We start from the raw sequence: 25,728 nt of genomic DNA, 5'->3' as shown, positions 1-25,728 counted from the left end.
GTAAAAAAGTTAAAGGACCCCTGGATGGTAAAGTCCAGTCAAAGGCAGCTATAGGGTTGCAGCACTCATCTCACTTTCAGGTCGAGAGAGTCAGCATTTGTCCGCAGACAGCTTTCCGGGCCACGTGGCTGGCATGACTGAACCGCTTCTGGTGCAATGGGACATCGTGACAGAAACCCTAACCTATTTACCGTATTTTTCGTCCCATAGGACACTCTGTCCCATAGGACACACCTAGTGTTTTTTTGGGGGGGAAATAAAGGGGGAAAAAATCCCTTTATTTCCCCCCCAAAAGCAGGTCGGGAAAACCTAACCAGGTCGAGGAACAGCGGGATGGTGGCGCTGCGCCTCCCTGCTGTCCCCCGAGCTTGTGGGGCTGGCCGATGTCTGCCCGGCACGAGGGGCGCTCTGCTTCAGGGCGCCCCACCCGCCGGGCGGCAGGCTGCTATCTGCAGCATGGGGAGCCCTGCGGGGAACTCCTGGAGGGCTCCCCACGCTGCGGATGTCTGTCCGGCACACGGGGCGCTCTGCTTCAGGGTGCCCCGCCCACCAGGCGGCAGGCTGCTATCCGCAGCGTGGGGAGCCCTGCGGGGAACTCCCGCAGGGCTGCCTAGGCTGCGGATGTGTTCCCGAAGCACCGGACGCTCTGCTTTTAGGGTGCCCGACGCTCCGGGAAGCAGACTGCTATCCGCAGCCTAGACATCCCTGCGGGACCTCATTTTTGGAGGGGAAAAAGTGCGTCCTATAGGGCGAAAAATACGGTATCTACTTGCACTGGCATGCTTTTGAACTGCTAAGTTGGAAGAAGCTGGCACAGAGCAACGGGAGGTCACCCGTCATGGGATTCGAACTGACAACCTTCTGATCAGCAAGCATAAGAGGCTCAGTGGTATAGACCACAGCGCCATCCACATCCCTTGCTTGTTATGACCCTCATGCAGCACACCTATTGACTTCCCTTAGGAAATCAGCAATATCTGAAGTACACAGCCCAAGCACAAAAAAACTTTGACCTGTGAGGTTTTGAGGTTTCTGATGCACTGTCCCGCTTTCCATGCAAACCATCCTAAAGAGATGAAAGACCTTCTATAGGATGAGGCAAATGGAAAATGGAAACCTTTCAATGGCCTTACCAGTAAGAACAGCCATAGTTGTCAAAGCTAGAAAGAAGGCTAACCAACATTTTGCATTTGAAAATTATCTCTCTCACCCCGCCGGAAAAGAAGAATAGACTTTTCACGTGTAAAATGTGCAAGTGTGGGACAAGCAACCGACATTTAATGCCACCAAAATATTTTGGGAAGCAAATACTGGAATGAAAAGATACGAGCAAGAATAGCAACATCCAAAAAGCATGGCAGAATATATTCTTCACAGTGAATTTCTCTCCAGGTTCTTGCAAAGGATAAAATAGGCTCTGGTGTATAGAAGTTTATTTGTTGAAGATGATTACATTTAATTATTATGCGGCGTATTATGTTTTTATTATTATGCTGTGTAAATTACATTCCTAGTGTTGTACACCACCTTGGGATCTTTAGATAAAGGGTGATATATAAACTGAATTAAAAACAACAACAACAACATCCTGTCAAGCATTGTTTCTAAAAGGAAATCATTCTTACTTTTCTTCAAAGCACAAGAATTGTCTTAAAGCGGCATGAGGGCGATTTGATGCTGATACGCATTTTAAGTCTTACCTTTAAAAATGTATCCAAAGATCCATTTTCCATGTATTCGGTTACAATCATGACTGGCTTACCTAGATGAAGAAGATCAAAACCCTTTAAGTTGTAAGTCATGGGACATCCTACAGCAAATTGTGTGTTTTTGCAAACAAATCAGTAAGTTTTCAACTTTGGACGGTCACTATATATATTATGACAAAATGAGCAAAACTAAGCATACTGGGATTGTGCGAACATGTACACTTCTGAGACTCAGCTAGACTGGTAAAGAAAAAGCAATTTATATGTGTTGTATGTGCCATATAACATTGTGCCACCAGATGGCGAAGTGGAGCCCTGTTTTTCTCTACCTGTTTTCCCTGTTTAAATTTACAACGCTTTAAATTGAAATGCTTCTTTGCTTATTCACATGCTGTGCTGAACTAAGCAAAGTTTTAGCTCAGTTAGTGTGCCGTCTAGATCTGAGCTTGTGGTTAAGCTCTCTCCTTGCTAACCCTGACGTATAGCCAAGGTTTGTTCCCACGATCAAGGGTTATTCTCAGAGAATTTATGTGGCCATTTTCAATCGTGGAGTCCACCTTTATTCACGCTGCTGAAAACTAGTGACTTAATGAGCTTTCAATGTAAATTAGATGCTTAAATATGAAGAGATAAAATCCTTATAAAAGCTGCACCTGGGAGAGTATGCAATTCAGCATACTGTATTTTTTGCTCTATAAGACTCACTTTTTCCCTCCTAAAAAGTAAGGGGGAATGTGTGTGCGTCTTATGGAGCGAATGCAGGCTGCGCAGCTATCCCAGAAGCCAGAACAGCAAGAGGGATCGCTGCTTTCACTGCGCAGTGATCCCTCTTGTTGTTCTGGCTTCTGAGATTCAGAATATTTTTTTTCTTGTTTTCCTCCTCCAAAAACTAGGTGAGTCTTATGGTCTGGTGCGTATTATAGAGCGAAAAATACGGTAATTAAGTAGGGTGGGGAAATTGGCAAGGACCTTTAATTTTCCATCTCAAAGTATAACATGTACAACAAAGTACTACATGGCGATCCAATGAAAGTTACAGCGTTTTTAAATACAAACAAAGAGGTTTCTCACATGCAACACACTGTTCTCTGAGCCATGGGAAGTGCCAAGTCATAATTTGCTGGTAAACAACACAGACCCTAGCTGAAGACTCTGCCTTATTTTGTGATTTCTTCTACAGGTTGATCTCAGGAAAAGGGCCGGATTTAGGTCTGATGAGGCCCCAAGCTCCTGAAGGTAATGGGGCCCTTTATATGTCCAGCTGTCCTTTGTCAACAACAAATTGTCACAGTTTATTTATGTTGAATATATGCTATATGGTAATTTGTGGACCTAATAGGTATCGAAAGCCATTTGCACATGAAGAATGTAGGCACCCTATATATAGAAATGAGCAAACCAGTGATATTTTAGGGAGCAAGCTAGCAGGTGGGGCCCATTACTTACATCATAGGAGCCTACACAACACAAACACTGCTGCTGTATGTAGGTTTTATTTCATTTTTATTTTATCTTATATTTTGGAAAGGTACATCCAGTTTTCCCCCCTTTAAATTTATTGCAGGTCCCCAAGAGAGTGGGGCCCTAAGCTATAGCTTGTTTAGCTTATACGTAAATCCGGCACTGCTCAGGAATATCTCATTTGGACAGAGGTACTCTAGAAGCCATTTGGTGTACGCAATGACAAACACCCCGAGAATGGCTGGCTAGGTGTTCTGAAGGCTATCAAGCAAGATGAATGGGATCAAAGTTCGTATCTGGGATACAGCAAAGCACTGGCCTTGCTCAGGCATTTGGGAGGCGTTCTCACTCAGGCAATTATCTCTGGTGTAGCTAAGCCCCCGGTGAATTGGACACCAGGATGAGATTGTACGATTCAGCACCTCTACATTGGGGTCTACAAGAAAGGACTGCCCTAGCTTGCATGATTGTGGCAGCTCTCCGGTGTTGGTTTTTGGAGCTGTGCACCTTTCAGAGCTGCCACTTTCGTGCAAATTGAAGTAGCTGCACGTATATCTCCAACACCGAAGAGCTGGTGGATAAAAGCGGTACCAACGCTGGCTGAATTATGAACCCACATAAGAAGGAAGACCCGTGTGACCGCATGGACACAGAAGAATCCAGCGGTCTCTGAAGAGAAGAAGGAACTGGGCATCTGTGTCATCCTCCTCTTTACCTGAGGCGAAACATTTTTAAGAACTCTATTGTTTAGTGTGGCAGTGCCTACACTTTCAAACTCTCTGCCTATTGATATCAAGCAAGCATCTTCACTGTACTCTTTTCGGCAACTGCTAAAAATGTTCTTATTTAGACAAGAGGCTTAGAAAGTGGAGATCATTTAATCTGTTTCAGTATTTTAACTTTTGCCTGTTTTAAAGTATGTCTGTAGATTTTTCTTGATTTTATTCTCTTATCTTTGTTTGTAAACCGCTTTCATCACTCATCATCACTTTTAATTTGTATGCCACCTTTCTATCTTACAATACTCAAGGCAGTTTACAAGCTGAAAAAACAAAGAATGTTACACCTTATATATAACAATCTAATGCAATACAAAAATGTAATAATAAAACATAGCTTTAAAATAAGCTTCGAGATCCCTCTGTCCTCCCGCCATACTCAAGCAGTGTATGTTTGTGTAAGCTGGAGATTTACTTTTCCTCATAGAGATGCCAAGCAAACTCTAGGCTGTGTACTTATTGTACCTTTAAAACACATTCAAATCACATTCTCCCTCCCAATGAATTCTGGGTATGTAGTTTACACCCCAAGAAGTTACAATTCAGCAAATTACAGGCCCCATAATTCTTTGAGTGGGCATAAGGTGCTTCAAATGTGCTTTAAAGACATAGCCTGTACACAGCCCTTCTTGTGTGCTATGCATGATGAACGGGGATGCATGTCTTCATCTACAGTTACGTCCGAAAATTCAGGGAGGCCTGAAGCACCTCAGTACTAGTACATATTTGCACCTGCTTGTACACTAGCACTGCACATTAGGAACCCGGCTAATTCCCCTACCCTGGGACGGGATGTTTGCAAATTCCCTTCTGTAATGCTGAATATATGTATCGCTAGCAAATGCATGAATACATTTGCGTGAATCATCACCTCAAGTATAAAAAAAAGTTAAGATGCTCAATCACGGTAACACACAATAAAGATTTTTATTACCTGATTGTTGACAACAGTAGCAATGTTTTTCCAACCCCATTAGACTAATTTCATGACCGAGTTGTTTTAAAGGTAATTATATATAGCCTACACTCCGTTTTTATACGTAAATGCTCGAGTGACACAGCAATAATGAGCGTGACTTGCTCCTGACCTTATAAATTCAATGAAATGCTGGTAGAACACATACAGCTTTCTGCTTAAATCAATTTTCATTACCTAGCAGACAAAAGTGCAGACGAAAAGTAATTGCTGATTCTTTTCAAAGGGTTTTAAATGAACATTCGCATCCTGTCCTTTCTTCAAGGAGCCGAACATCTCTCCTCCCCCATTTTATTCCCAGTTACCCTGGAGAAAAAGCTGGGATGTGAGAGTGGCTGCCTAAGGACACAGGGGGATTGTTTCTTATGAATAAAAGAATTGCCTCTCCCTTTATAAACTAAACGGATCACTATGTTCTGCCGGTGAGGGTCCGAGGTGGGCATCAACTCATCAGTAGGTCTGTCCAAATCATGTAGGAACTGGGCTGTAGTAGCTGGGAAAACCCAGCCAGATGATGATGATGATGATTGTAGTGTAGCAATACCTATGCTTTGGACCTCCCTTAACATAGAGGACAGGTATAGTCTCTATAGTCAAACCTCAGTTGTCAAACGTAATCCATTCCGGAAGCGCATTCAGCTTACGATACGATATGATACGATATGATACAATAATCTTTATTGTCATTGTCCCATACAGAACAACGAAATTGAAAAATCTACATAAGACATTCAAAACCCAACAAGCCTGCTATCGCAGCTATCCGAACCTGGTTAGCCCCCTAAAAACTCTGCTACCCCATTTTTAAATACAATATACTCCCATACAGACTCATTACAATGGGTTTAAAACCAAAATCGCATTTGGGTAGAAACTGTTTCTCAGGCAGCTAGTCCTAGTCTTTATAACCCTGGACCTTCTTCCAGAAGGCAGAAGCTGAAAGAAATAATTCCCGGGGTGCGTACTATCCCGCGCTATCTCTGCAGCTTTCTTATGGCACCTGGAAGCATAGATTTGATCCAAGGTGGGAAGAGTATACCCAATTATTCTCTCCGCAGTCTTTACAACCCTGGACAGCATTGTTTTTCCCCTGACCATGCAGCTCCCAAACCACACACACAGACCATAAGTTAATGTCCTGCACTCAACTGGAAGCTGCGTTGGACATTCGGCTTCCAAAAAACGTTCGAAAACTGGCACACTTGCTTCCAGGTTTGGGGCATTTGGGAACTGAGGTTTGACTGTATTCTTTGTGATTCCAATTTCCCAACAAGCCTTTTACATGGAGATCTTTAAAACCAATCATTGTTGCCCAAATTTCCCATCCTGGAAAGGTAGTTTTATAGGCAAGTGTGGGGAAATGTTAGTCCATGGCACTTCCTTGCACCGGAACGGGTTTGCTTCAACTTGATGTGCTCAGGCATCACAAATGAGCAATTTAAGGGAAGGGCTCTGCCTTCTCCTCGTTTATCATAAAATCTCTGCAGACTGCAGTGGCATTTATGATGCGCCCGGTTTTAATAGCAGATCACAGGCGAGTCGTACAGCGCAGCTCCTTCATCTCGGGCCCTTAAAGGCAGCATTATGAAAAGGATGCCACCTCGTCATGACACCACCCCCTAGGAGTGCTGCTTCTGGCTCCCTGCCTCTGTTTCAATCACAAGGAAATCATATTTCTTTGACCTTATGCTTCATTATCTGTGTGCTGCAGGTTGAGAGTAATTGCTGAATAAATTAGCATCGCATTACGGGACATAAAACTGAGGACACAAATGAGTAGGCGCTTCAACGAGAAAAATTAAAAGCAAGTGGCAGGCTTTCTGAACCAGCGACCTTGCCATCCTTATGAAGGTCTGGTGGCGGAATCGACAAGGCTGTGTTACAAAATGGGACACGTGAGGGCGGAACGCATGTTGCACGGAACACACAGCCTGCTGCTGAAAGCAACAACACTGTACGCAGCCCCTGGTAATGTTTCGTACAATTCCACTCATGCCTTGACAGCTACGCACCCACCCGACACCACCATTGCATCATTGCTTGCTGTTATCAGGGGCAAAGTAAGAGTCTTGCATAATAGTATCAAAACACTGAGGAAATTGTGCATTGTGGTAAAGGTGAGAGACCCAACACTGCATGGCCATTTTGGCTGGCACCCTGTTTCTTATAGCTTCCTATGTCACTTTTAGTTGTTAAGGGATGGGGGTGCTCTTTGGAAAAGGGAACCACATGCGAAATCTCCGCCCCTGGATCACAGCCTCTGCCAGAGCAGAAAAAGCGAAGGACAAAGAATGAATTGTGTCTGGATGCGTTCCAGCCTTGTTTGGTTAGTTTTTGTCTCACAGATTTGCGTTGGCGCTAATGGAGTTCAGAAAAGTGCTCGAGGGGACCATGCGAATGGTTTCATAGCTCTGGTGGCGTCCCCAACAGATGCCACAGGTAGGCACATTGAGGCCACCAAGATAGCGGTTTGAATGGCATTTCATAAGCCAAGAAGACATTTATAAGCAAATTATAACTCATTGGCAGCAGGTACATACTCTTTGTGACGACACCTTCTAGGTGAATTATATTGGGATGGTCAAATTGCCCCATGATGCTGGCTTCTCCTAGGAAATCTCGCCTCTGCTTCTCTGTGTAGCCCACTTTCAAGGTTTTAATGGCTACTGGTAGCTCACGCTTTCCCGGTGGTTTCAATCGCCCGCTGCATACTTCACCAAATTCACCTGTGAACAAAACAAACCCCAAGTTAGCATTCCCGGTTATTGTTTGGCCATTCTTGTGTGAGGATCACACAATGCATAACCAATGAAGAGGTTGGTTAACCCAGTGCGACCAATTGTTTGAATTCACTGTTCCCAAACAAACAAATAAATAAATTACTAAATGTTGAGGAGCAGCCCCACCCCAACTTCCTACTTGTTTGCAAGCAGGAGGGGGCAGGGATCTCTCAGGCAGCGCGGTGCCTCCCTTCCCATCAGAGCAGCCCCAATCCCATACTTACTTGTGTGCAAGCAGAAGGGGGTGGGGATCCCTCAGCTGGGAAGGGAGGCTTCCCGTTGCCTAACTGAGAGATCCCCGCCCTGCTCCTGCTTGCACGCAAGTAGGAGTTGGGAGGCTGCTCCGATAGGCAGCATGAAGCCTCCCTTCACAGCTTAGTTGCTGGGGTCAGGGGAGGTGGAGGCATCCTGGAAGCTGCATCTTAGAGCACCTGCACCACCATCATATGGGGACTTCCAAGCAGCTCCTGAGCCAGCCAGAGCCAACTGCTCCGGGCTGCTGAGACTGCCGCATTTCCCAGGGACATTAGATGAAATCCGGGGGCATTCTGGGGATGGAATTTGTCTGGGGACTTATTCGCACATCTGGGGACTGTCCCTGGGAAACGGGGACATCTGGTAACCCCACTATGGGGGGCGTGAAGTGGTGACTCAACCCCCCCACCGTGGCGGCGATTCCAGGGTCCCCCTCTTAAAGGGGTTCAATATATATGGGTGTCACTGGCCATACACTGAAAGGTCATCAGTGAACTACCCTGCGTGTGGGGATATAGGCTGGGCTGCCTGCTACACTTACGTCTCGCAGAGCACCCCCATATTCCATTTACTCTGATGAGCCCCAGTTCCCCCCAGCTGGGAGGGATACACGCCCAAGGCCTAAGCGAAGGTCTTCCTATATTCGGAAGTTTAATAAAGTTGTGGCCAAATTTTAATTCCATAAGATGTTGTCACCAGTCATTATTCCCTTCTGGTGGTGCCTGGGAGCTGGGGTGGTCGCCGCCTAGTTGCGCAATGCAAAAACGGAATCCTGGTGTTAAAGCAATAGCGTGAGTGAAGGGTAAATGGTGATATTGGTAATCTTACCAGCTCCAATAACTCTTTCAATTGATATACACGAGGCTTCTATTTCCTTGGCAAACTCATGGACAGCTTGATTTGGGTCTTCGTAGGTGTGTGGGTCGATATAAGTCCGCACTCCTGGTAATTTAACTGTGCATAAAATTAAGGGTTTAATATGTTAAAAGAACTGGAGAGCAGCAGAACTGAAAATTGAACAAGCTGGAACACTAGTGCAAAGGGAAATGTATTTTACTAATTACAAAACGGAGTATGTGAGCACTGCATATCATTGTCACAAAGATACCATTATGAGCTACTTAAGAAGCATTTGGTGCACACCAGGGCTGCAATATTTAATCTATTACTCACTTTGATTAATTTATTAAAAAAACTTTTAATAGACCGAAGGGAACCACGATTAATCGGGTAGTGTATATATTTTTAATAAAGGGGTTGTATTTTTAATACCAATGTTCATAAAAATTGCAGGTGGCAAGCGCCATTTTAAAAGAGACATTGCTCCCTTTCTCTAAGATGATGTCTGCTGTGATGTATGTATGCATTATAAACAACAGCAACAAAGTAAGTATGCTGCTTGCTTCAGAAATACTGTTTTTATCCCTATACGAATTCACACAATCTTAACGGATAGTTCAACTTAAATTAATACGATTATCCCATTAAGATGTCACGAACTGAGTTGCAGTCCTAGCTATCAAACCCCACCGGATTTAAAATTAAATATAAAGTTCAAAGTCACAAAGGTGCTATTACTGAAAAAAGGTTGCAGAAAATATGATTTTGGATAGTTACAAGGGGGTCTGCACAAGATCCCTGCTTCACATGCTTCAAGGTACAACACACCTGCAGTGCAGGCCTCCTGCTATTAATTAATTAATTAATTAATTAATTAAGAACAGCACTGCTGGAAATGGGATCGTCCTCAGAAGGCGGTCCTTCTTGCAACTGGGCCCCTGGACACACCCCTGACGAAGTACCATAGATTCCGGCGTATTAGGCGACCCCCCAAATTGGCACAGAGCAGAGCCTGCCACCACCACCGCTGCTTCAGAGCCACTGCTGCAGCAGCGGGAGGTGGGCTCCGCTCCGTGCCTCCCATACCCGGCGTATAAGACGACCCCCGACTTTTTAACCTCTTTTCTGGGGTTAAAAAGTCGTCTTATACACCAGAATCTATGGTAGGTTTCGTTTCTAGGTCTAAGTTTCATTTCTCTAAATAGGCATCACAGGTCGCAGCCAATCAGGAAAGGGGTGGGGGGTGGTTAAGGAATTATATAAGCATCAGCGCAAGAGTGCCCTAGGCACTTGATTGGTGCTGCTGAACACCGGCCCTCCTGCCCTTAGTGTAGGTTTTCAGCCTTGCTATGTGTGAGTCGCCTGTCTTGGGACAGGGGCTGGGTAGGAATTTTTATCCATTTGGCAAATTGGCACTGACCACTTGGTTTTTTGCCTACCCCCCTTAGCAATCGTCACAACTTTCCAGGTTTGGCGGTTAGGCATTGGCTTAATTTTGTGTGTGGAGGGGAGGTGTGGCCATCAACCCTCAATGATCAAAAGGTATTCCATTAAAGGAATCTACGGGTCCTGGATCTCGTCCGAAGTCCTCTTGATGGGCTAGGGCCATGCTGGGATCACGGGAACCTCGCGGTAAGCTTCTGTCGGGCAAAACCCTGATGTTGCTGCCCCGATGGATTTACCTACATAGACTCTGTCAACTGGGGCAGTAGTCCGTTATAGTCTTCAGCCAATGCCTATGCCGATACCACTCACATTTAATTTGCAATCAATAAAGTTGTGGCCTGAATGTTACCCATCAACCTTAATTCTGTGTCCGTGTGTAGTTATTTCATGGGGGGCTGGCTTGGGGCCTCAAGAAGCAAAACAAGAGACACAGGAGCTGCTTTTTAATCAGATCCCGGAGCTGCTCTTTAATATCTAACCATTTCCATCTAATAGGAAATACTTAAAAAAGAAAAGAAAAGATTTTATCAAATCTTTTTCATAATACAATAAGATTAAAGAAACTTATTGAAATGAAAACAGGAACAGAGAAAGAACAAAGAAAACACAGAGGCCTCTCTCAAAGCTTAAATCTCACACTACCCCCCAGCTCTCACCTAGCCTCTCTCAAAGCTTAAATCTCACACTACCCCCCAGCTCTCACCTGGGAGCTTTCTAATAGGAAGCACTTTCGATATCAAATTATTTTAGCCTTTTTTGTTTTGTTTTTGTTTTAAATAAACTTAAGGGTCATGCCTGCCGTTCCCAGTATATCTGCAACACTGTAAAAATATTAATTGAATTATTTAGGATATTTAGCCCATTTGCTGGGGCAGAATTCCACTTGGAGCAAAATCCACAGCTTGGGCATGAAGCGTTTCTGGAACAGCAGTGCTGCTTTGGAAATAAAAGGAGGCCTACAATGCAGATGTGTAGTTTTATTCCCTGCACTCTTGCCTTGAAGAGTGTGGAGCTAATGCAGCCCTCTCACCTGTGCTAGACGCACACTCTGTAGGACTGGATCTAGCAAGGGGTAAGATTCTGTCATCTTCTCTTTACCGAACTGGAATGAATTGCAGAATCATGGAATTTTAGAGCTGTAAGGGACCACAAGGATAATCTAGTCCAACCCCCCTTCAACGCAGGAATCTTTTAGCCCAATGTGGGAATCGGACCCACAACCCTGATATTGAGAGTCTCATGCTCTACCTATTTTTGGCAAAGTGGAATAAACCCTTTCCACTTTCTACCAAAAGCCAGAGATGGTGAGCCCATTGGTTCTGCCTGCCGCTAAACAGTATATACCGTATTTTTTGCTCTATAAGACTCACTTTTTTCCCTCCTAAAAAGTAAGGGGGAATGTGTGTGTGTCTTATAGAGCGAATGCAGGCTGTGCAGCTATCACAGAAGCCAGAGCAGCAAGAGGGATTGCTGCTTTCACTGCACAGCGATCCCTCTTGCTGTTCTGGCTTCTGAGATTCAGAATAATTTTTTTTTCTTGTTTTCCTCCTCCAAAAACTAGGTGTGTCTTGTGGTCTGGTGCATCTTATAGAGCGAAAAATACAGTAACTATAATGCTATGTATTATACCATATCAAGACAAAAATACTAGAAAGCAGTGCACTTCTCTAGCATATTATCTGAACTTTACTCACTGTGACCATTATGAAAATGCATCTTTTCTTCTTCAGGGTCCTGCTTTGCTTTGCTGTAGCCACACCTCCTGTTATTGAACAAGATTTATGGCATGATGTAAGGAAGCTTTTCACCGAAACCATCACACAATAGGCAAATTACCAAATAAGGAATGCAAAGATGCCCTGTTTGTACCAACATTTTTCAACTGGATACAAGGCGTGCCCTACTCAACCCTTGTCTGGGGAAAAGAAAAAAGGGCTTGATTAAATATTGGCATCATCTGTACTTGGGGTTCTGCGGGATCTGATATCCACATCCCCCTTTTAATTAGGAAAAAGAAAGAGGATTCAGGAAAATCCTGGTAGGATTTGGGGTCTCAATAGCCCTCCTTAAAGGGGACCAAGAATTCTTGAAACTGTTTGATCCTAGTAACTGATTACTAAAGTGTTTTTTACAAGCAGAAGCCTGTTAACACAGACATTCCTTTATATTGTCAATGGCAAGAAATGTAATCTAAAGGATAGTGACAAGCCTTCCTATTTGTTTTATGCACACTTCAGGAAATAAAATTGTCCTACAAGGGAGCATTTATGCCTATTGCTGTATTACCAAATGCCAAGATTTAACTGTGCTATATCAGTCATTGCAGAACGTATCAAGCATTAAGGCTTGGTTTATCTAAAATAAACTGAATGAGTTCTTCAGCTGATAAAAACACATCAGATGTGGCATTGTAGCTGGTTGATCTTTTCCATACCTTGGAAACGACTTATTCCCCTGAAAATTTATGCCTCTTATTCCCATCATACTGGAAGGAAAAAATGAAGCCCAGGACACAGGTCAATGTTGTTCAATAAATGTAAAACAGAAGAGTGGCATTTCCATTCTAAATATTCCTGTGGCATTTTATCTGGTAACAAACCTACTTTCACACTGGCAATCACCTAGTGAAATATTTATGGCATGCATCGTAAAACTGAGGCTGTAAAAGTGTTCCTCTAACAAATTTATAAGAGAGAAAATGGGCTGATGGGAGAATGACAAATCTTATTGGTGAAGGGATGGCATGAGGCGTGCACACAACCCAACGTAACTGGTTTTTACAAGATTACACTAGAAAATGATTCATATAGTACGGTAATGGATGATAAGGGCCTGCATTGGGCAGCTGTGAGCTGTTTACCGATGTGCTTATAAGACGAGAATCCAGTTCAGAGCAGTATACCGTATTTTTTGCTCTATAAGACTTTTCCCCTCCTAAAAAGTAAGGGGAAATGTGTGTGCATCTTATGGAGCGAATGTGCAGCTATCCCAGAAGCCAGAACAGCAAGAGGGATTCCTGCTTTCACTGTGCAGCGATCCCTCTTGCTGTTCTGGCTTCTGAGATTCAGAATATTTTTTTTTCTTGTTTTCCTCCTCCAAAAACTAGGTGCGTCTTATAGAGCGAAAAATACGGTAAGAAGAAGAAGAAGAAGAAGAAGAAGAAGAAGAAGAAGAAGAAGCAGCAGCAGCAGCAGCAGCAGCACCCCAGGTTTCTGAACACTTTGCACACTTAAAACAAACAAAAACACTCCCACCAGAGAGAGGGGTTTAGCATACCTCTTACCCTGAGGTGCTGGTTTACTACATGCAAGTCAAATTTCATCGACTGTGGTCCAAAGAAAATGCACGCTAGAGCATAACAGTCCTGCTGGATCAGAGACCATCTTAACCAGCATACTGTTCTCACAATGGCCTGCCAGAGGACTTTGGGAAGCCTGCAAGAAGGTCCTGAAAACAACTGCACGTTCCCCAGTCACGTGTCTTGGAGACATAGCACTGACAATACTGACGGTACAACAGTGGCCAGTAGCCACTGACAGCCTCTATCCTCCATGAATTTGTCTATTCTCCCAATTGCCAACCATCACTACATATTGTGGAAGGAAATTCCATGTATTTTAACTACACAACTTGTGAAGAAGTGCTTTATTTTGCCTGTCCTGAATCTTCCAATATTCAACATCATTGGATCACCCTGGTTTAGGATTATGTAAGAGGGGGAACGAGGGACGCGGGTGGCGCTGTGGGTTAAACCACTGAGCCTAGAGCTTGCCGATCGGAAGGTCGGCGGTTCGAATCCCTGCGACGGAGTTTGCTCCCGTTGCTTGGTCCCAGCTCCTGCCCACCTAGCAGTTCGAAAGCACGACAAAGTACAAGTAGATAAATAGGTACCGCTCTGGCGGGAAGGTAAATGGCATTTCCATGCGCTGCTTTGGTTTGCCAGAAGCGGCTTAGTCATGCTGGCCACATGACCCGGAAGCTGTACGCCGGCTCCCTTGGCCAATAAAGCGAGATGAGCGCTGCAACCCCGGAGTCGGCCACGACTGGACCTAATGGTCAGGGTTCCCTTTACCTTTTTAAGAGGGATAACATCTCTCTATATGGGCCCTGATATCTGTAAGGACTACCTAGCATCGGTTTGTGAGGTTTGATTTGGCTGAGGTGAGGTCTGAATTTGCAGTTGACCAGCTGGGAATTGGTTCCTTAGCAAGAGAAACCAGCACAACTGCAGTCTCATCCATCTTAATATTTTAATAGGCTGAGTTGGGCCAAACGATATTGTCCTGGGCTCAACTCTGGCAAAGCGCAGGTGATGGCATGTGGCCAAGAAAGGAGCTGGCAGAGTCACACACTCAGTTGCCGGTGAAAAACAAGTCATGGAATGCCACAAATAAGAAAAGAGTACGTTCCTGCCTCTGTTTTGGGTCCTCACACTATCTCTTTGAGTCAAAGTCTCAGTTTTCTCTGGAAATGTTAGCTGGCAATGACTAAAAAAATCAGGGCAGGATGCATTTTGAAGATCCCTTAGACAACCTCTCTTGAAATGGAACACAGAATGTCTCAGCCCTCTATACTTTTGCTTGGGAACTCTTGGGTTAAGAACGTAATTTGTTCCAGAGGTCTGTTCTTAATCTGAAACTGTTCTTAACCTGAAACTTAACCTGAAAACCTGAAGCACCACTTTAGCTAATGGGGCCTCCCACTGCCCCCGCACTGCCACTGCACGATTTCTGTTCTCATCCTGAAGCAAAGTTCTTAACCCGAGGTACTATGTCTGGGTTAGCGGAGTCTGTAACCTGAAGCGTATGTAACCCGAGGTACCACTGTACTGAATTCAGGCTGCCTCAGCCCACTGACCTCTCTACTCTCTTGTCTCGGCACAAGCAGATATAGGGCAGCGTGGCTTGTTCCATCACACTGGGCATCGAGCCCAGGGGGAACTGCAGGGCATAGCAACTAGGATGTAAAGAACTGAGCAGAATGGAAGGCAAGAGGTGGATCATGCACGCCAAATTTTGGCCTCGCTGAAACCTGAAGGACCAATGTCCTTCCCTGGCCTCAGCCCAACTCACTTGGGGCATTCGGCCCCAGACTCTCAGAAGTCTCTTCCCTTCAGTTTTCCAGCTCTCAGACCAGCCGCTCTCCCAGGTTCACCTGTTCCCAGGTTTGTGTTAAGCTTTGATGCGTTTCCCTCCCTATGCAGATGCTGGGCTGCAAGCATTCTGCCACTGACAGATTCATTCCCTGAGCAGTTGGGCTGCGCGCCGTCTATACTAATATTTACAATTACTGTTCCTGAGTGTGAGAAACAAAGCGCACATGGCGCTCCGTAAATCACAGCAGATGTATAACGCTGTATTTTCAGAGCTAGATAGTTTGAAAGACTTTTCACGGCCACACATTTAAAGCACCGCGCTACCACTTTAAACTGTCATGGCTTCTACCAAAGAATTATGGGAACTCTAGTTTGTGAAGGGTGCTGATAGTTGTTAAGAGACCCCTATTCTCCAATTCCCATAGCTTCCTGTGAGGAAGGATTGACTGTTAAATTGCTCTGAGATTTGTAGTTGAGGTGTAACGAAAGTGCACCTCTCACTTCTACATCATTGGAAACAAAGGTTAAATACAGGTAATTTCATTTGCTCTTGTTTATCTAACAACGCTTTCAACCTGTTTTCCCCTTCTGCTACTGAAATTAAAATGCTAGCTCCATCAAGCAAGGACCATGTGTGTTTTTTGTTTCTTTTTGTGTGTGTCTTTATGTCACTTTGCAAAAGTGCCGCGAACATTGCTGCTTGTCTAATAAAAACAAGCAAACAGTCGGGTTTCACAGAACAACAGCAACCCCAAAGCCTTCTAATGACCTCTTATTTTAATCTTCCAGAATAATTCCTTTTCAGATAGCAAAAAAAATGTTGTTTTGTGTTTTTAGAAAAGGAACGAACATATGATTAAAGCGTCCATCAATATTTTGCTTAACAGCTATTTGACCTCGATCAGAAGGCACGTTATTTAATAAGGGAGCTTAGAACAGATGCAAGAAAATGAGGTCTAAAATGCAGCTTGATTGTTCGGGACAAAACAGGGCTAATTTCAAATTCTCCAGGCATCCATAAACTTTCAGAAACTAATGCATTTCCACAGTACCACTGTGACTAATGCTTGCCTGACCTTTGGTTGCAGAGGACTGTTGCCAGTGGACTCAGGTGTCCTATGGTACCCTAGGGCATCAGAATGCCAACCTGCTATTTGTGACACTTATGAAAAAACAAACAGAAAGATTGTAGTTGTAGTTGACAAACAGAATGAAGTGTCAACACTTTAGAGTAGCCATTGGATGGTTTATGCCACCACAAAGTCTTATACACTTATACTGAGCCAATGGTCTGTTTAGACCAGTACTGCTTTCTGTGAGGGCAAAACCAAGTACAAGAAGCAATGATTCTTCAACATCATCTTCGTTGGACTGGTCATGTTGTGTGGATACCTGATTATCATCTTCCAAAGCAACTACTCTATTCCAAACTTTAAAATGGAAAGCATAATGCTGGTGGTCAACAAAAGAGGTTTAAAGACTCTCTCAAGGCAAATCTTTAAAAATGTAGTAGAAACACCGAGAACTGGGAAACACTGTGCTCCAATTGGACAACAACCTTTATTAACGGTGTCATGGGCTTTGAAGACGCTCGAACTCAGGACGAAAGGGAGAAACGTGCTAAGAGGAAGGCACGCTTGGCAAACTCTCACCGTGATCAACTCCTCCCCAGAAACCTATGTCCCCACTGTAGAAGGACGTGTAGATCCAGACTTGGCCTCCACAATCACTTACGGACTCACTGTTAAAACCGTGTTCATGGAAGACAATCTTACTCAACTACAACTGCCTTCTTAACCATTGGACCCCCTCTTGGTCTTGTCTGCTCAATCTGTCGAAGCCTGTGTCTGCATGCAGGTGAAGCCCCTAATTAACTGAAGGTTTGAGACTGTTCAGCTACCCTCACCTGGTTTAGCCAGCCAGTCAAAGCCATTCCCAGGGTGTGGCCACTGTTGCATGCTGACAATTTCTGGGAGCCACGGGGGAGAGCTGAGTGCAGGGTGAGGACCAAAGCTGGACATTGTGCCCCAGAAAGAGCGCACTGTGTCCCCCACCAGTGTTTGGGAATACTTCATAACCCTGCTCCCCACCCAAATATAATCTACCTCCCATCTGAAGCAGTTTCCAAAAAGGAAGAAAGTAGCTGTGAGGGTTTTAATTGCATGCATTGGTGTGCAATGTTTGCTTCCACTCTGAATCAGATCATCCCATATAGTAAGATGCAGTAAGCGGAACAGCCATTTACCCCTCTGCTTGGGTTTCTAGCAAATTGGTCTTTCCTCGCCCAGACCAAAAACTCATAGATAAGGAGCGGCAACTCCCTGCTGCGGCTGTGCTTGAGCCCAGCGATGCTGTAGCCAAGTGTTGATACTTGCTAGAAATAATTACAAAGAACTTGAACCCCATGATGTCTGCTAAGCACTAGTCTGGGCTCAAAATATGCCCACAAAATGATTAGCAGAATCTAGAAAATGGCTTTAGCTTGGCTTGGAATGCATAAAAAAACACAGCCACCTTGTAATGCCACAGCATGTTAAGACACTCCACGAATTCGTTCAAAATCATATCCAAGACAAACACAGCAGGGCTAAAATAATTTCTGCCTCTTAAATCAGCTCCCCTTTGCTTTCATTCCCAAATTGGCTGCTAGCTGGAAAAGCGGGAGGTTGGGTTTTTTTTTAAAAAAAAATCTGTTTTAGTTTGGATTGTGAAGAGCCACTCAAAGCACCAGCCAAGTTTTGAAATTCATGAAGGAAAGCTACCGCAGAAGCCAAATAATGCTGAAGGGCTTTTTAGGAACAGTGAATGTGGATTCTTAACAGTTTTGAGCATCCCAGAGCCATCGTCACTCAAAAAGGCATGGCTCAGATGTCATGCGAAACCACGGTTTCCTGTGACATGAACAAGCTTTGGTGAGCTCCAAGCATGTGTGCTTCCCCTCTTATTCTTTTGGATTGGAAGTCACTTTGAAACAAACCACACTTCCCTGTGATGTCCAAACACACCGAACTGTGGCTTGTTTAAACCAGATATGGGGGAAACTTTTCTATGAAGGGCCAGTGACCCACAGGAAAAGTTAGTGAGATTAGAGCCAATGGTGGGTGGAGCCAAAGTTGATGGTGGGTGGAGCAAGAACCAACATTGCAGTGCAACTCCTTTTTTCTGTCCCATCACAGTTCAGGAGAAGCAGATCAGCGCTGGATTTAGGGTGGTGTGGGCAGTTCCCCTGCACGGGGCACCAAGTCAAGGGGGTGCAAGATAACAACAATAACAACAACAACCTGTATTTACAGTGGTGCCCTGCAAGACGAAAAGAATCCGTTCTGTGAGTCTCTTTGTCTAGCGGTTTTTTCGTCTTGCGAAGCAACCCCATTAGCGGATTAGCGCTATTAGCGGTTTAGCGGCTATTAATGGCTTAAGGGTTTAGCGGATTAGCTGCTAAAAGGCTATTAGCAGCTTATTGCCTTAGAAAAAGGGAGTGGGGAGCGGGGAAAAATCGCAGCAACTCGCAAGACATTTTCGTCTTGCGAAGCAAGCCCATAGGAAATTTGTTTTGCGAAGCACCTCCAAAACGGAAAACCCTTTCGTCTAGCGGGTTTTCCGTCTTGCGAGGCATTCGTCTTGCGGGGCACCACTGTACATGGGCACCTACTCAAAGTTAGAACTATTTTGTGTGGGAGGGGGCCATTTTTGATCTTACACAGGGCACCATATCACCAAAAATCCACTCCTGAGCAGACTACGGTAGAGACACTCACTGGAAGAGCAAAATTAGCAGAAGAAGGACAGGTTCACAGCAGGACCCTGCAGAAAGTGTTGGCTGCCGTGTTCTCACCTACGCAAGGAGAGCTGTTGGCTCGTGCTCCACTCCCTCCCTCTGCCCTCCCGCAGCACAATGGAAGATGGATCAGCTATTGTCTTTTTCCGATTCTCATCTCCCTCCCTCGTCCCCCATGCCTCAACTCAATATGATGAGAATTTCCTGTGCAATAGCAACCTTACATGAATCCAGACCTACAGTAAGGTTATCCTGATGAGTCGATGGGGAGTCGGGGCCACATTTTGCCCATAGTGCAGACAGCAGATTGCCATTCTGCTGACTAGGCAAAGTAAAATAAGTGCTCACCTCTGTATAATAATAACAATAATAACAATAAAAAATTATTTATACCCTGCCCTCCCCGACCAAGAATAGGGTCAGGGAGGCTAAAACTACATATAAATACAGTAAAAACATTTTTTAAAACAACCAGTTGATTAAAATATAAGTTAGAATACAGGTTAAAATGCAGCTTAAAATGCAGTCTCGTTTTAGTGGAAGCTTATGGATCAAAGCCATAAGGGGAGAAAACATCAAATATTCACTAGGGCCAACTATCCATGCTGGTCCTACTTGGGCCAGCAAAAGAGCCGAGGGAAAATTTATATACAAATCCCATATAAGGGGTTCCATCAAAAAATAAAATAAAATAAAGGGAGGGGGGGTTAGACTGAGTCCAGCCCAAAGGCCAGGGGGAACAGCTCCGTCTTGCAGGCCCTGTGGAAAGGTGTCAAATCCCGCAGGGCCCTGATGTCCTGTGGTAGGGCGTTCCACCAGGCCGGGGCCAGAGCTGAAAAGGCCCTGGCCCTGGTTGAGGCCAATCCTTGGGGCTCGGGACTTCCAAAGTGTTGTTATTTATGGACCTGAAGGTCCTCCGTGGGGCATACCAGGTGAGGCGGTTCCATAGGTACGAGGGTCCTAGACCGCATAGGGCTTTAAAGGTCAAAACTAGCACCTTAAACCTGACCCTGTACTCTACCGGGAACCAGTGCAGCTGGAAAAGCACTGGATGAATGTGATCCCGTGGCAAGGACCTGTAAGGAGTCTCGCCGCGGCATTCTGAACCCTAGAGACAAGCATCCTAGGGAAGCATAGGTGACGCTGTCTTTGCAGTGAGAATATCCAGCGGTGGAGAAAGCTGATTGGGCGTCTGGGGTGGTGCGTGTGCCCAGTGCCAGGGGCGGGGCCAGCCACCCGTGGGGCGGGGGCAGCCAGGGCAGGACACTCCACAGGGCCTCCAAGGAGTCTGCCTGCCTCTTCCCACTCAGCCGCCCTACAGAGAGGGGGAGGCAGCGGGTGGACCGTTTGGGGCAGCGCGGAGCCTGTGGGCACCCAAGCCACCACATCACTCTCAGGAGAGATGCGTGGCTCGGGCGTGCTGCAGGCTCCGTTGTGAGTGCCGCCCGACATTTTGTCACCCCCCTCAGTGGTGACACTCGGGGAGACCTGCCCCACCGCACCCCCTTCCTTCATTCCTGAGCATATCACCCCATGTTTAATAGACTACAGTGCTTCCATGTTCTCTAGTTTGTGAAGAAACGTGCTCCAATTATAGCTGGCTAGATTGAAGTAAAAGGGGAGGTCAGTGGAGGGTGGAAATACAGAGGGGAAAAGTGTTGAGAAGTACAAAAACACAAGCTTTTGCCTCTTACCTTCCGCTGAGAAGGAAACCAATAACAACAGCCAAGAGGATCACTCCCACTGTAACAGACACAGCAATTATAGGGATCTGGCTCTGATCGCTGGATGCAGCTACTGCTGAGAGAAGAGACAAAAAGGGAGATTAAGGTTAAAACTGCCATCGACCTCCAGGAAGGGCCCTGCTTCAAGCCTGATAGAGAGGAGCTGTGGCTTAAATAATTCTTTAGCATGTCTGGTTTTTTTGTCACTTTGTTATTTTGGAAAGGAAATAATGACAAACCTGTGTTTTTAGCTTTAGCAAGCCTGCAGAGGTCAAGGAACTGATTTTGTGCAAGTTGTAATTTGCCTGTTATGAAGCTGTGCGGATGCTGCCTTGCTTCCCGGAGAAACTTTGTAACACAGCTCTTTGTATTTCCTCTCAAAGCAGCAACTTCCTAAATTGCCTGGAAACTGAACTTCAGATGAAGTTTGATGGCAACTCCATTTGTTCAAACTATAAAGTTCAAACTCCATTTGTTCAAACTTTAAGTTTTGTTCACACAGAGACCCGATTTGCATGTAATACTAAGCTAGGGTTACCAGACGTCCCCGTTTCCTGTGGACAGTCCCCGGATTTGCGAATAAGTCCCTGGTCAAATTACATCCCCGGAATGTCCCCGGATTTCATCTAATGTCCCCGGGAAACGTGGCAGTCTCAGCAGCCCGGAGCAGTTGACTCTGGCTGGCTTCAGGAGCTGCTTGGAAGTCCCCATATGATGGTGGTGCAGGAGCTCTAAGAGGCAGCTTCCGGGCTGCCTCCACCTTCCCTGACCCCAGCAAATAAGATGTGAAGGGAGGCTTCATGCTGCCTATGGGAGCAGCCTCCCAACTCCTACTTGCGTGCAAACAGGAGCGGGGCAGGGATCTCTCAGCTGTGAAGGGAGGCTTCACACTGCCTATCAGAGCTTGCGTGCAAGCAGGAGAGGGCAGGGATCTCTCAGTTAGGCAACGGGAAGCCTCGCTTCCCAGCTGAGGGATCCCCGCCCCCTCCTGCTTGCACGCAAGTAGGAATGGGATTGGGGCTGCTCCAATGGGAAGGGACATATTGCGCTGCCTGAGCCTTGCCACCGCTCTCGGCCCTCCTTCTCTGCCTTCCATGCCTGACCTACAGCGCACCGCTTCACCACCACCACCACCGAAGAACCAACAACTCAGGGGCTGCCCAGGTTCATGGAGAAAGCAGATAGAAGCCTCGGAGGAAGGGGGAACGTGGTGGTTGAGGTCAAGGCGGCAGCCCCCCCTCTGCCACCGCCATTGCTGCAGCATCAGCGTCCAGAATGTGTAGTATTTATTTATTTAAAGTGTCCCCGGATTCATTGAAAAAAAATCCGGTAACCTTATACTAAGCCAAACCATGGTTTTCTGTGAATGTGGAGGTTCCCAGAAAAGAGACCACTGTGCTCCTCCCCCAATCCTCCTGCTAGCACACTACCCCAAGTTAAGCTATGGTTTGGCTTAGAATGCTGTCCTAACCTGGGCTTGTGGCTTGTCTTGCTCCAGACTAACCATGAGCTATAACTAAGGTCTGCCACTTGTGGTTCGTCTGGAGTGAGACAAACCATGAGCCGGGCTTGGGGAGACACCCTCAGCCAAACTATGACTTGGCCCCAGGTAGCGCAGAAGTCACTATCTCCTCTCCCAGAACTCACGCATTTGTGGCAAGCCATTCTTTGGCTTAGTGTGATGTGAAAAATGAAACACAGTATTTGATCAGTAAATCACCAGTTGAGCAGCATGGAACTAAATGTTAGTCGATAGTTATGCTTTCGTAACGATTGGACGGACACAGATACATTGCAAACTGTCCATTGAAGTTCTAATTAGTGCTACAGATTTAGAGACAGAAGAGGCAGTTATCAACAAGTTTCGCTGTGATGGGGAACCCTCAAAAATCCCACTTCAGATTCTACTTCTCTCTCTGATACCCAAGAAAACATTCTGCTCTAACTAGAATTCTTTCCCAGTGAAGAGAAATCCAGCAGCAATTCAATTTAGTAACTGTAACAGAATTTATTTGTTTCTGAGAGTTTTCTAAAGGCAGTTCATTAATAACTGAAAGGCATTTTCACTGGGCAATCCTATGCGTGCCTACTCAGAAATAAGTTCCACTGTGTTCCAATGGCTTTATTCCCAGGTAAGTGATTATAGGATTGGAGCTTTAGACAGATTTCATTAGAATTGGCTGTTCCCATAAAAAAAAATAATCTAGGCGATGTTTCTGATTTACATGGTAGACCTTTATAACATTATTATGGGTATTTCTGCTCAGAAGTTTAAGGTCAGGATGGCAATAGACCAATGGTGTCAAAATGCCAGCAGGTTATTTATAAATAACCTGAAACACGATTACTGAATTACTTTGAATTAGAAACTTTTCTACTGTATCCAAGATTCGCAATAAGAGATTTATCTGGCATTATAATAAGGTTTTGTTTCTACTTATAGGACATGATTAATGGTTAATGCAATATAAAATACATTAAATAGATCATTTTTATTACATTAATGTTTGCATCATGGAGCTCTTTTCTCTATTAATAGATTGCTCATTGACTCCATGGCTCTTGCCTCCTTTTCCTTTAAAATCTATTTCATTTTAAAAAGGTAACATGCAATGAAAACGAGAAAACTGACAGCATTAAAAGAGAGAGAGAGCAGATTATAAGGGCTCAAGACAAACAATCAAAGGCTGGGGAATTTAAATAGAGAAAACAAATGGAGAGAGTGGATTTCTATTCAAAAGGGAAATGAAGGGATTTTTCTCCCTGTCACTAAATATTTCCTTAATTGAAATTATATGGAAATGTAATAAACATGTCAATTGTACAATTTTAAACAGGCATGAATGCATAAATATTAGTGGCGAGTGAAATTTAACCAAGCCAATAGGCTAAAGAGTGGACATTTTTATTCATTATAGTGACTTCAAGTCTTCAAGTCTTCAGTCTGCCTGTCCCTGATGCAGTTCTGTATATCTTACTCTGTGGTCTTGTGGTCCCAAAACTGAACATTCCTCCCACCCCATGTTAACTGGCTGCTGTCAGTGGGGTGGGAATGCACACCAGAATGTCTTCAGGACACAGTGTAAGGACCCCTGACCATTAGGTCCAGTAGTGACCGACTCTGAGGTTGTGGGGCTCATCTCGCTTTACTGGCCGAGGGAGCTGGCGTACAGCTTCCGGGTCATGTGGCCAGCATGACTAAGCCGCTTCTGGCGAACCAGAGCAGCGCATGGAAATGCCGTTACCTTCCCGCCGGAGTGGTACCTATTTATCTACTTGCACTTGACGTGCTTTCGAAACTGCCGACCATCCGATTGGCAAGCCCTGGGCTCTGTGGTTTAACCCATAGCGCCACCCGTGTCCCTTCAGGACACAGGGTAAGATGTGCTAAATAAGGAGTGGAAGATTTAAGGCTTGAGGACTCTTCTTAATTATTATTACTAGGTAGCTAAATGTTAAGAGACCCCTGACCGTTAAGTCCATTGCGGATGACTCTGGGGTTGTGGCACTCATCTAGCTTTACTGGCCGAGGGAACCGGCGTTAGTCCATAGACAGCTTCCGGGTCATGTGGCCAGCATGACTGAGCTGCTTCTGGCACAACAGAACACCGAAACCAGAGCAGCGCATGGAAATGCCGTTTACCTTCCCACAGGAGCGGTACCTATTTATCTACTTGCACTTTGACGTGCTTTTGAACTGCTAGGTTGGCAGGAGCAGGGACCAAGCAACGGAAGCTCACCCCATCACAGGGATTTGAACCGCTGACCTTATGATCGGCAAGCCCTGGGCTCTGTGGTTCAGACCCCAGTGTCACCCGCATTTACTAGGTAAGATAAAGGTAAAGGACCCCTGGACGGTTAAGTCCAGTCAAAGGCGGCTACGGGGTTGGGGTGCTCATCTTGGGGTGCTCATCTTGCTTTCAGGCCGAGGGAGCTTTCCGGGTCATGTGGCCAGTATGACTAAACTGCTCCTGGCGCAACGGAACACCATGATGGAAACCAGAGCGCATGGAAATGCCATTTACTTTCTCATCACAGTGGTACCTATTTATCTACTTGCATAGGGGTGCTTTCAAACTGCTAGGTTGGCAGGAGCTTGGACGGAGCAACAGGAGCTCACCCCATTGTGTGGATTTGAACCATCTACCTTCTGATTGGCAAACCCAAGAGGCTCAGTTGTTTAGACCACAGCGCCAACTGCAAGTTCCAATGCTAGCTCAAGAGGGTATCCACATGCTCAGTCTAGCACAAAAACCCAGTCTTGGTTTTCTGCAAAACTTTGTTTCAGCAACCTGTTTGCTTGCGGGGTGAGGAAGAATCTTTTAGTTGTCGCTTTTTTTGGACAAATTGTGAGTCAGAATTACTAGATGTTACAGAAATTAGAATTATTACTAGCTGTTATAGGAAGGGGGACGACGACAACAATATAGCAATGTTTTCTGCAGCAGCCCAGCCTTATAACATGTAATTTTCTGCCCTAATGAAGGACAGCAATGAAACACTTTAGTTTATTTACAGAAATTGTATACAACCCAAAGCAGTATAAAATAAGAAATGTGAATGCAGAAAAATTTAATTGTGCCTATCATATACCACATATGTAAAACCTGTATACCTCAAACTCTTGAGGTATATATGTGAATCAAACATAAGTGAAACATATATCAGCATATCAAGTTGCCTTACACTGAGTCAGATATTGTCTCCATCTCATCAAGTTGCTCTAAACGGCAAAGGCTGTCCATCGCATTTATGGTTGGAGGTCTTTCTTGAAAACTTTAACTGGAAGTGCCCAGTATTGAAGCTGGGATTTTTTTTCTATCTGTAAAAGCTTTGCCTCTCCAATAAAGCCTCGCTAGAAATAGCATCAACAGCCAACAACTCA

The 25,728-nt window shown here is 45.1% G+C and overlaps 1 protein-coding gene and 1 long non-coding RNA gene across 11 annotated transcripts in view; one reads left to right on the top strand and one right to left on the bottom strand.

The window, feature by feature from the left end:
- Window positions 1–25,728, top strand: part of LOC310661666 — a 651,353-nt gene that overhangs the window by 183,345 nt on the left and 442,280 nt on the right. The window lies entirely within an intron of this gene.
- Window positions 1–25,728, bottom strand: part of EPHA5 (EPH receptor A5) — a 245,705-nt gene that overhangs the window by 31,211 nt on the left and 188,766 nt on the right. For 6 of the 10 annotated variants that reach the window (XM_083407520.1, XM_083407528.1, XM_083407523.1 and 3 more), the window contains 5 exons: window positions 20,814–20,919; window positions 11,941–12,008; window positions 8,789–8,914; window positions 7,466–7,651; window positions 1,701–1,762 (listed from right to left, as the gene is read on the bottom strand). In XM_083407520.1, coding sequence (XP_083263646.1) covers window positions 1,701–1,762; window positions 7,466–7,651; window positions 8,789–8,914; window positions 11,941–12,008; window positions 20,814–20,919 — 548 coding nt within the window. The remainder of the gene's footprint in view (window positions 1–1,700; window positions 1,763–7,465; window positions 7,652–8,788; window positions 8,915–11,940; window positions 12,009–20,813; window positions 20,920–25,728) is intronic. The other 4 variants (XM_083407522.1, XM_083407527.1, XM_083407524.1 and 1 more) reach the window with 1 other exon arrangement.

This window comes from Podarcis tiliguerta (assembly GCF_965153285.1).
Source record: "Podarcis tiliguerta genome assembly, chromosome: 13".
NCBI lineage: Eukaryota > Metazoa > Chordata > Lepidosauria > Squamata > Lacertidae > Podarcis > Podarcis tiliguerta.
The sequence above is the reverse complement of the archived record's forward strand: the minus strand, read 5'-3'. Positions and strand labels throughout refer to the sequence as shown.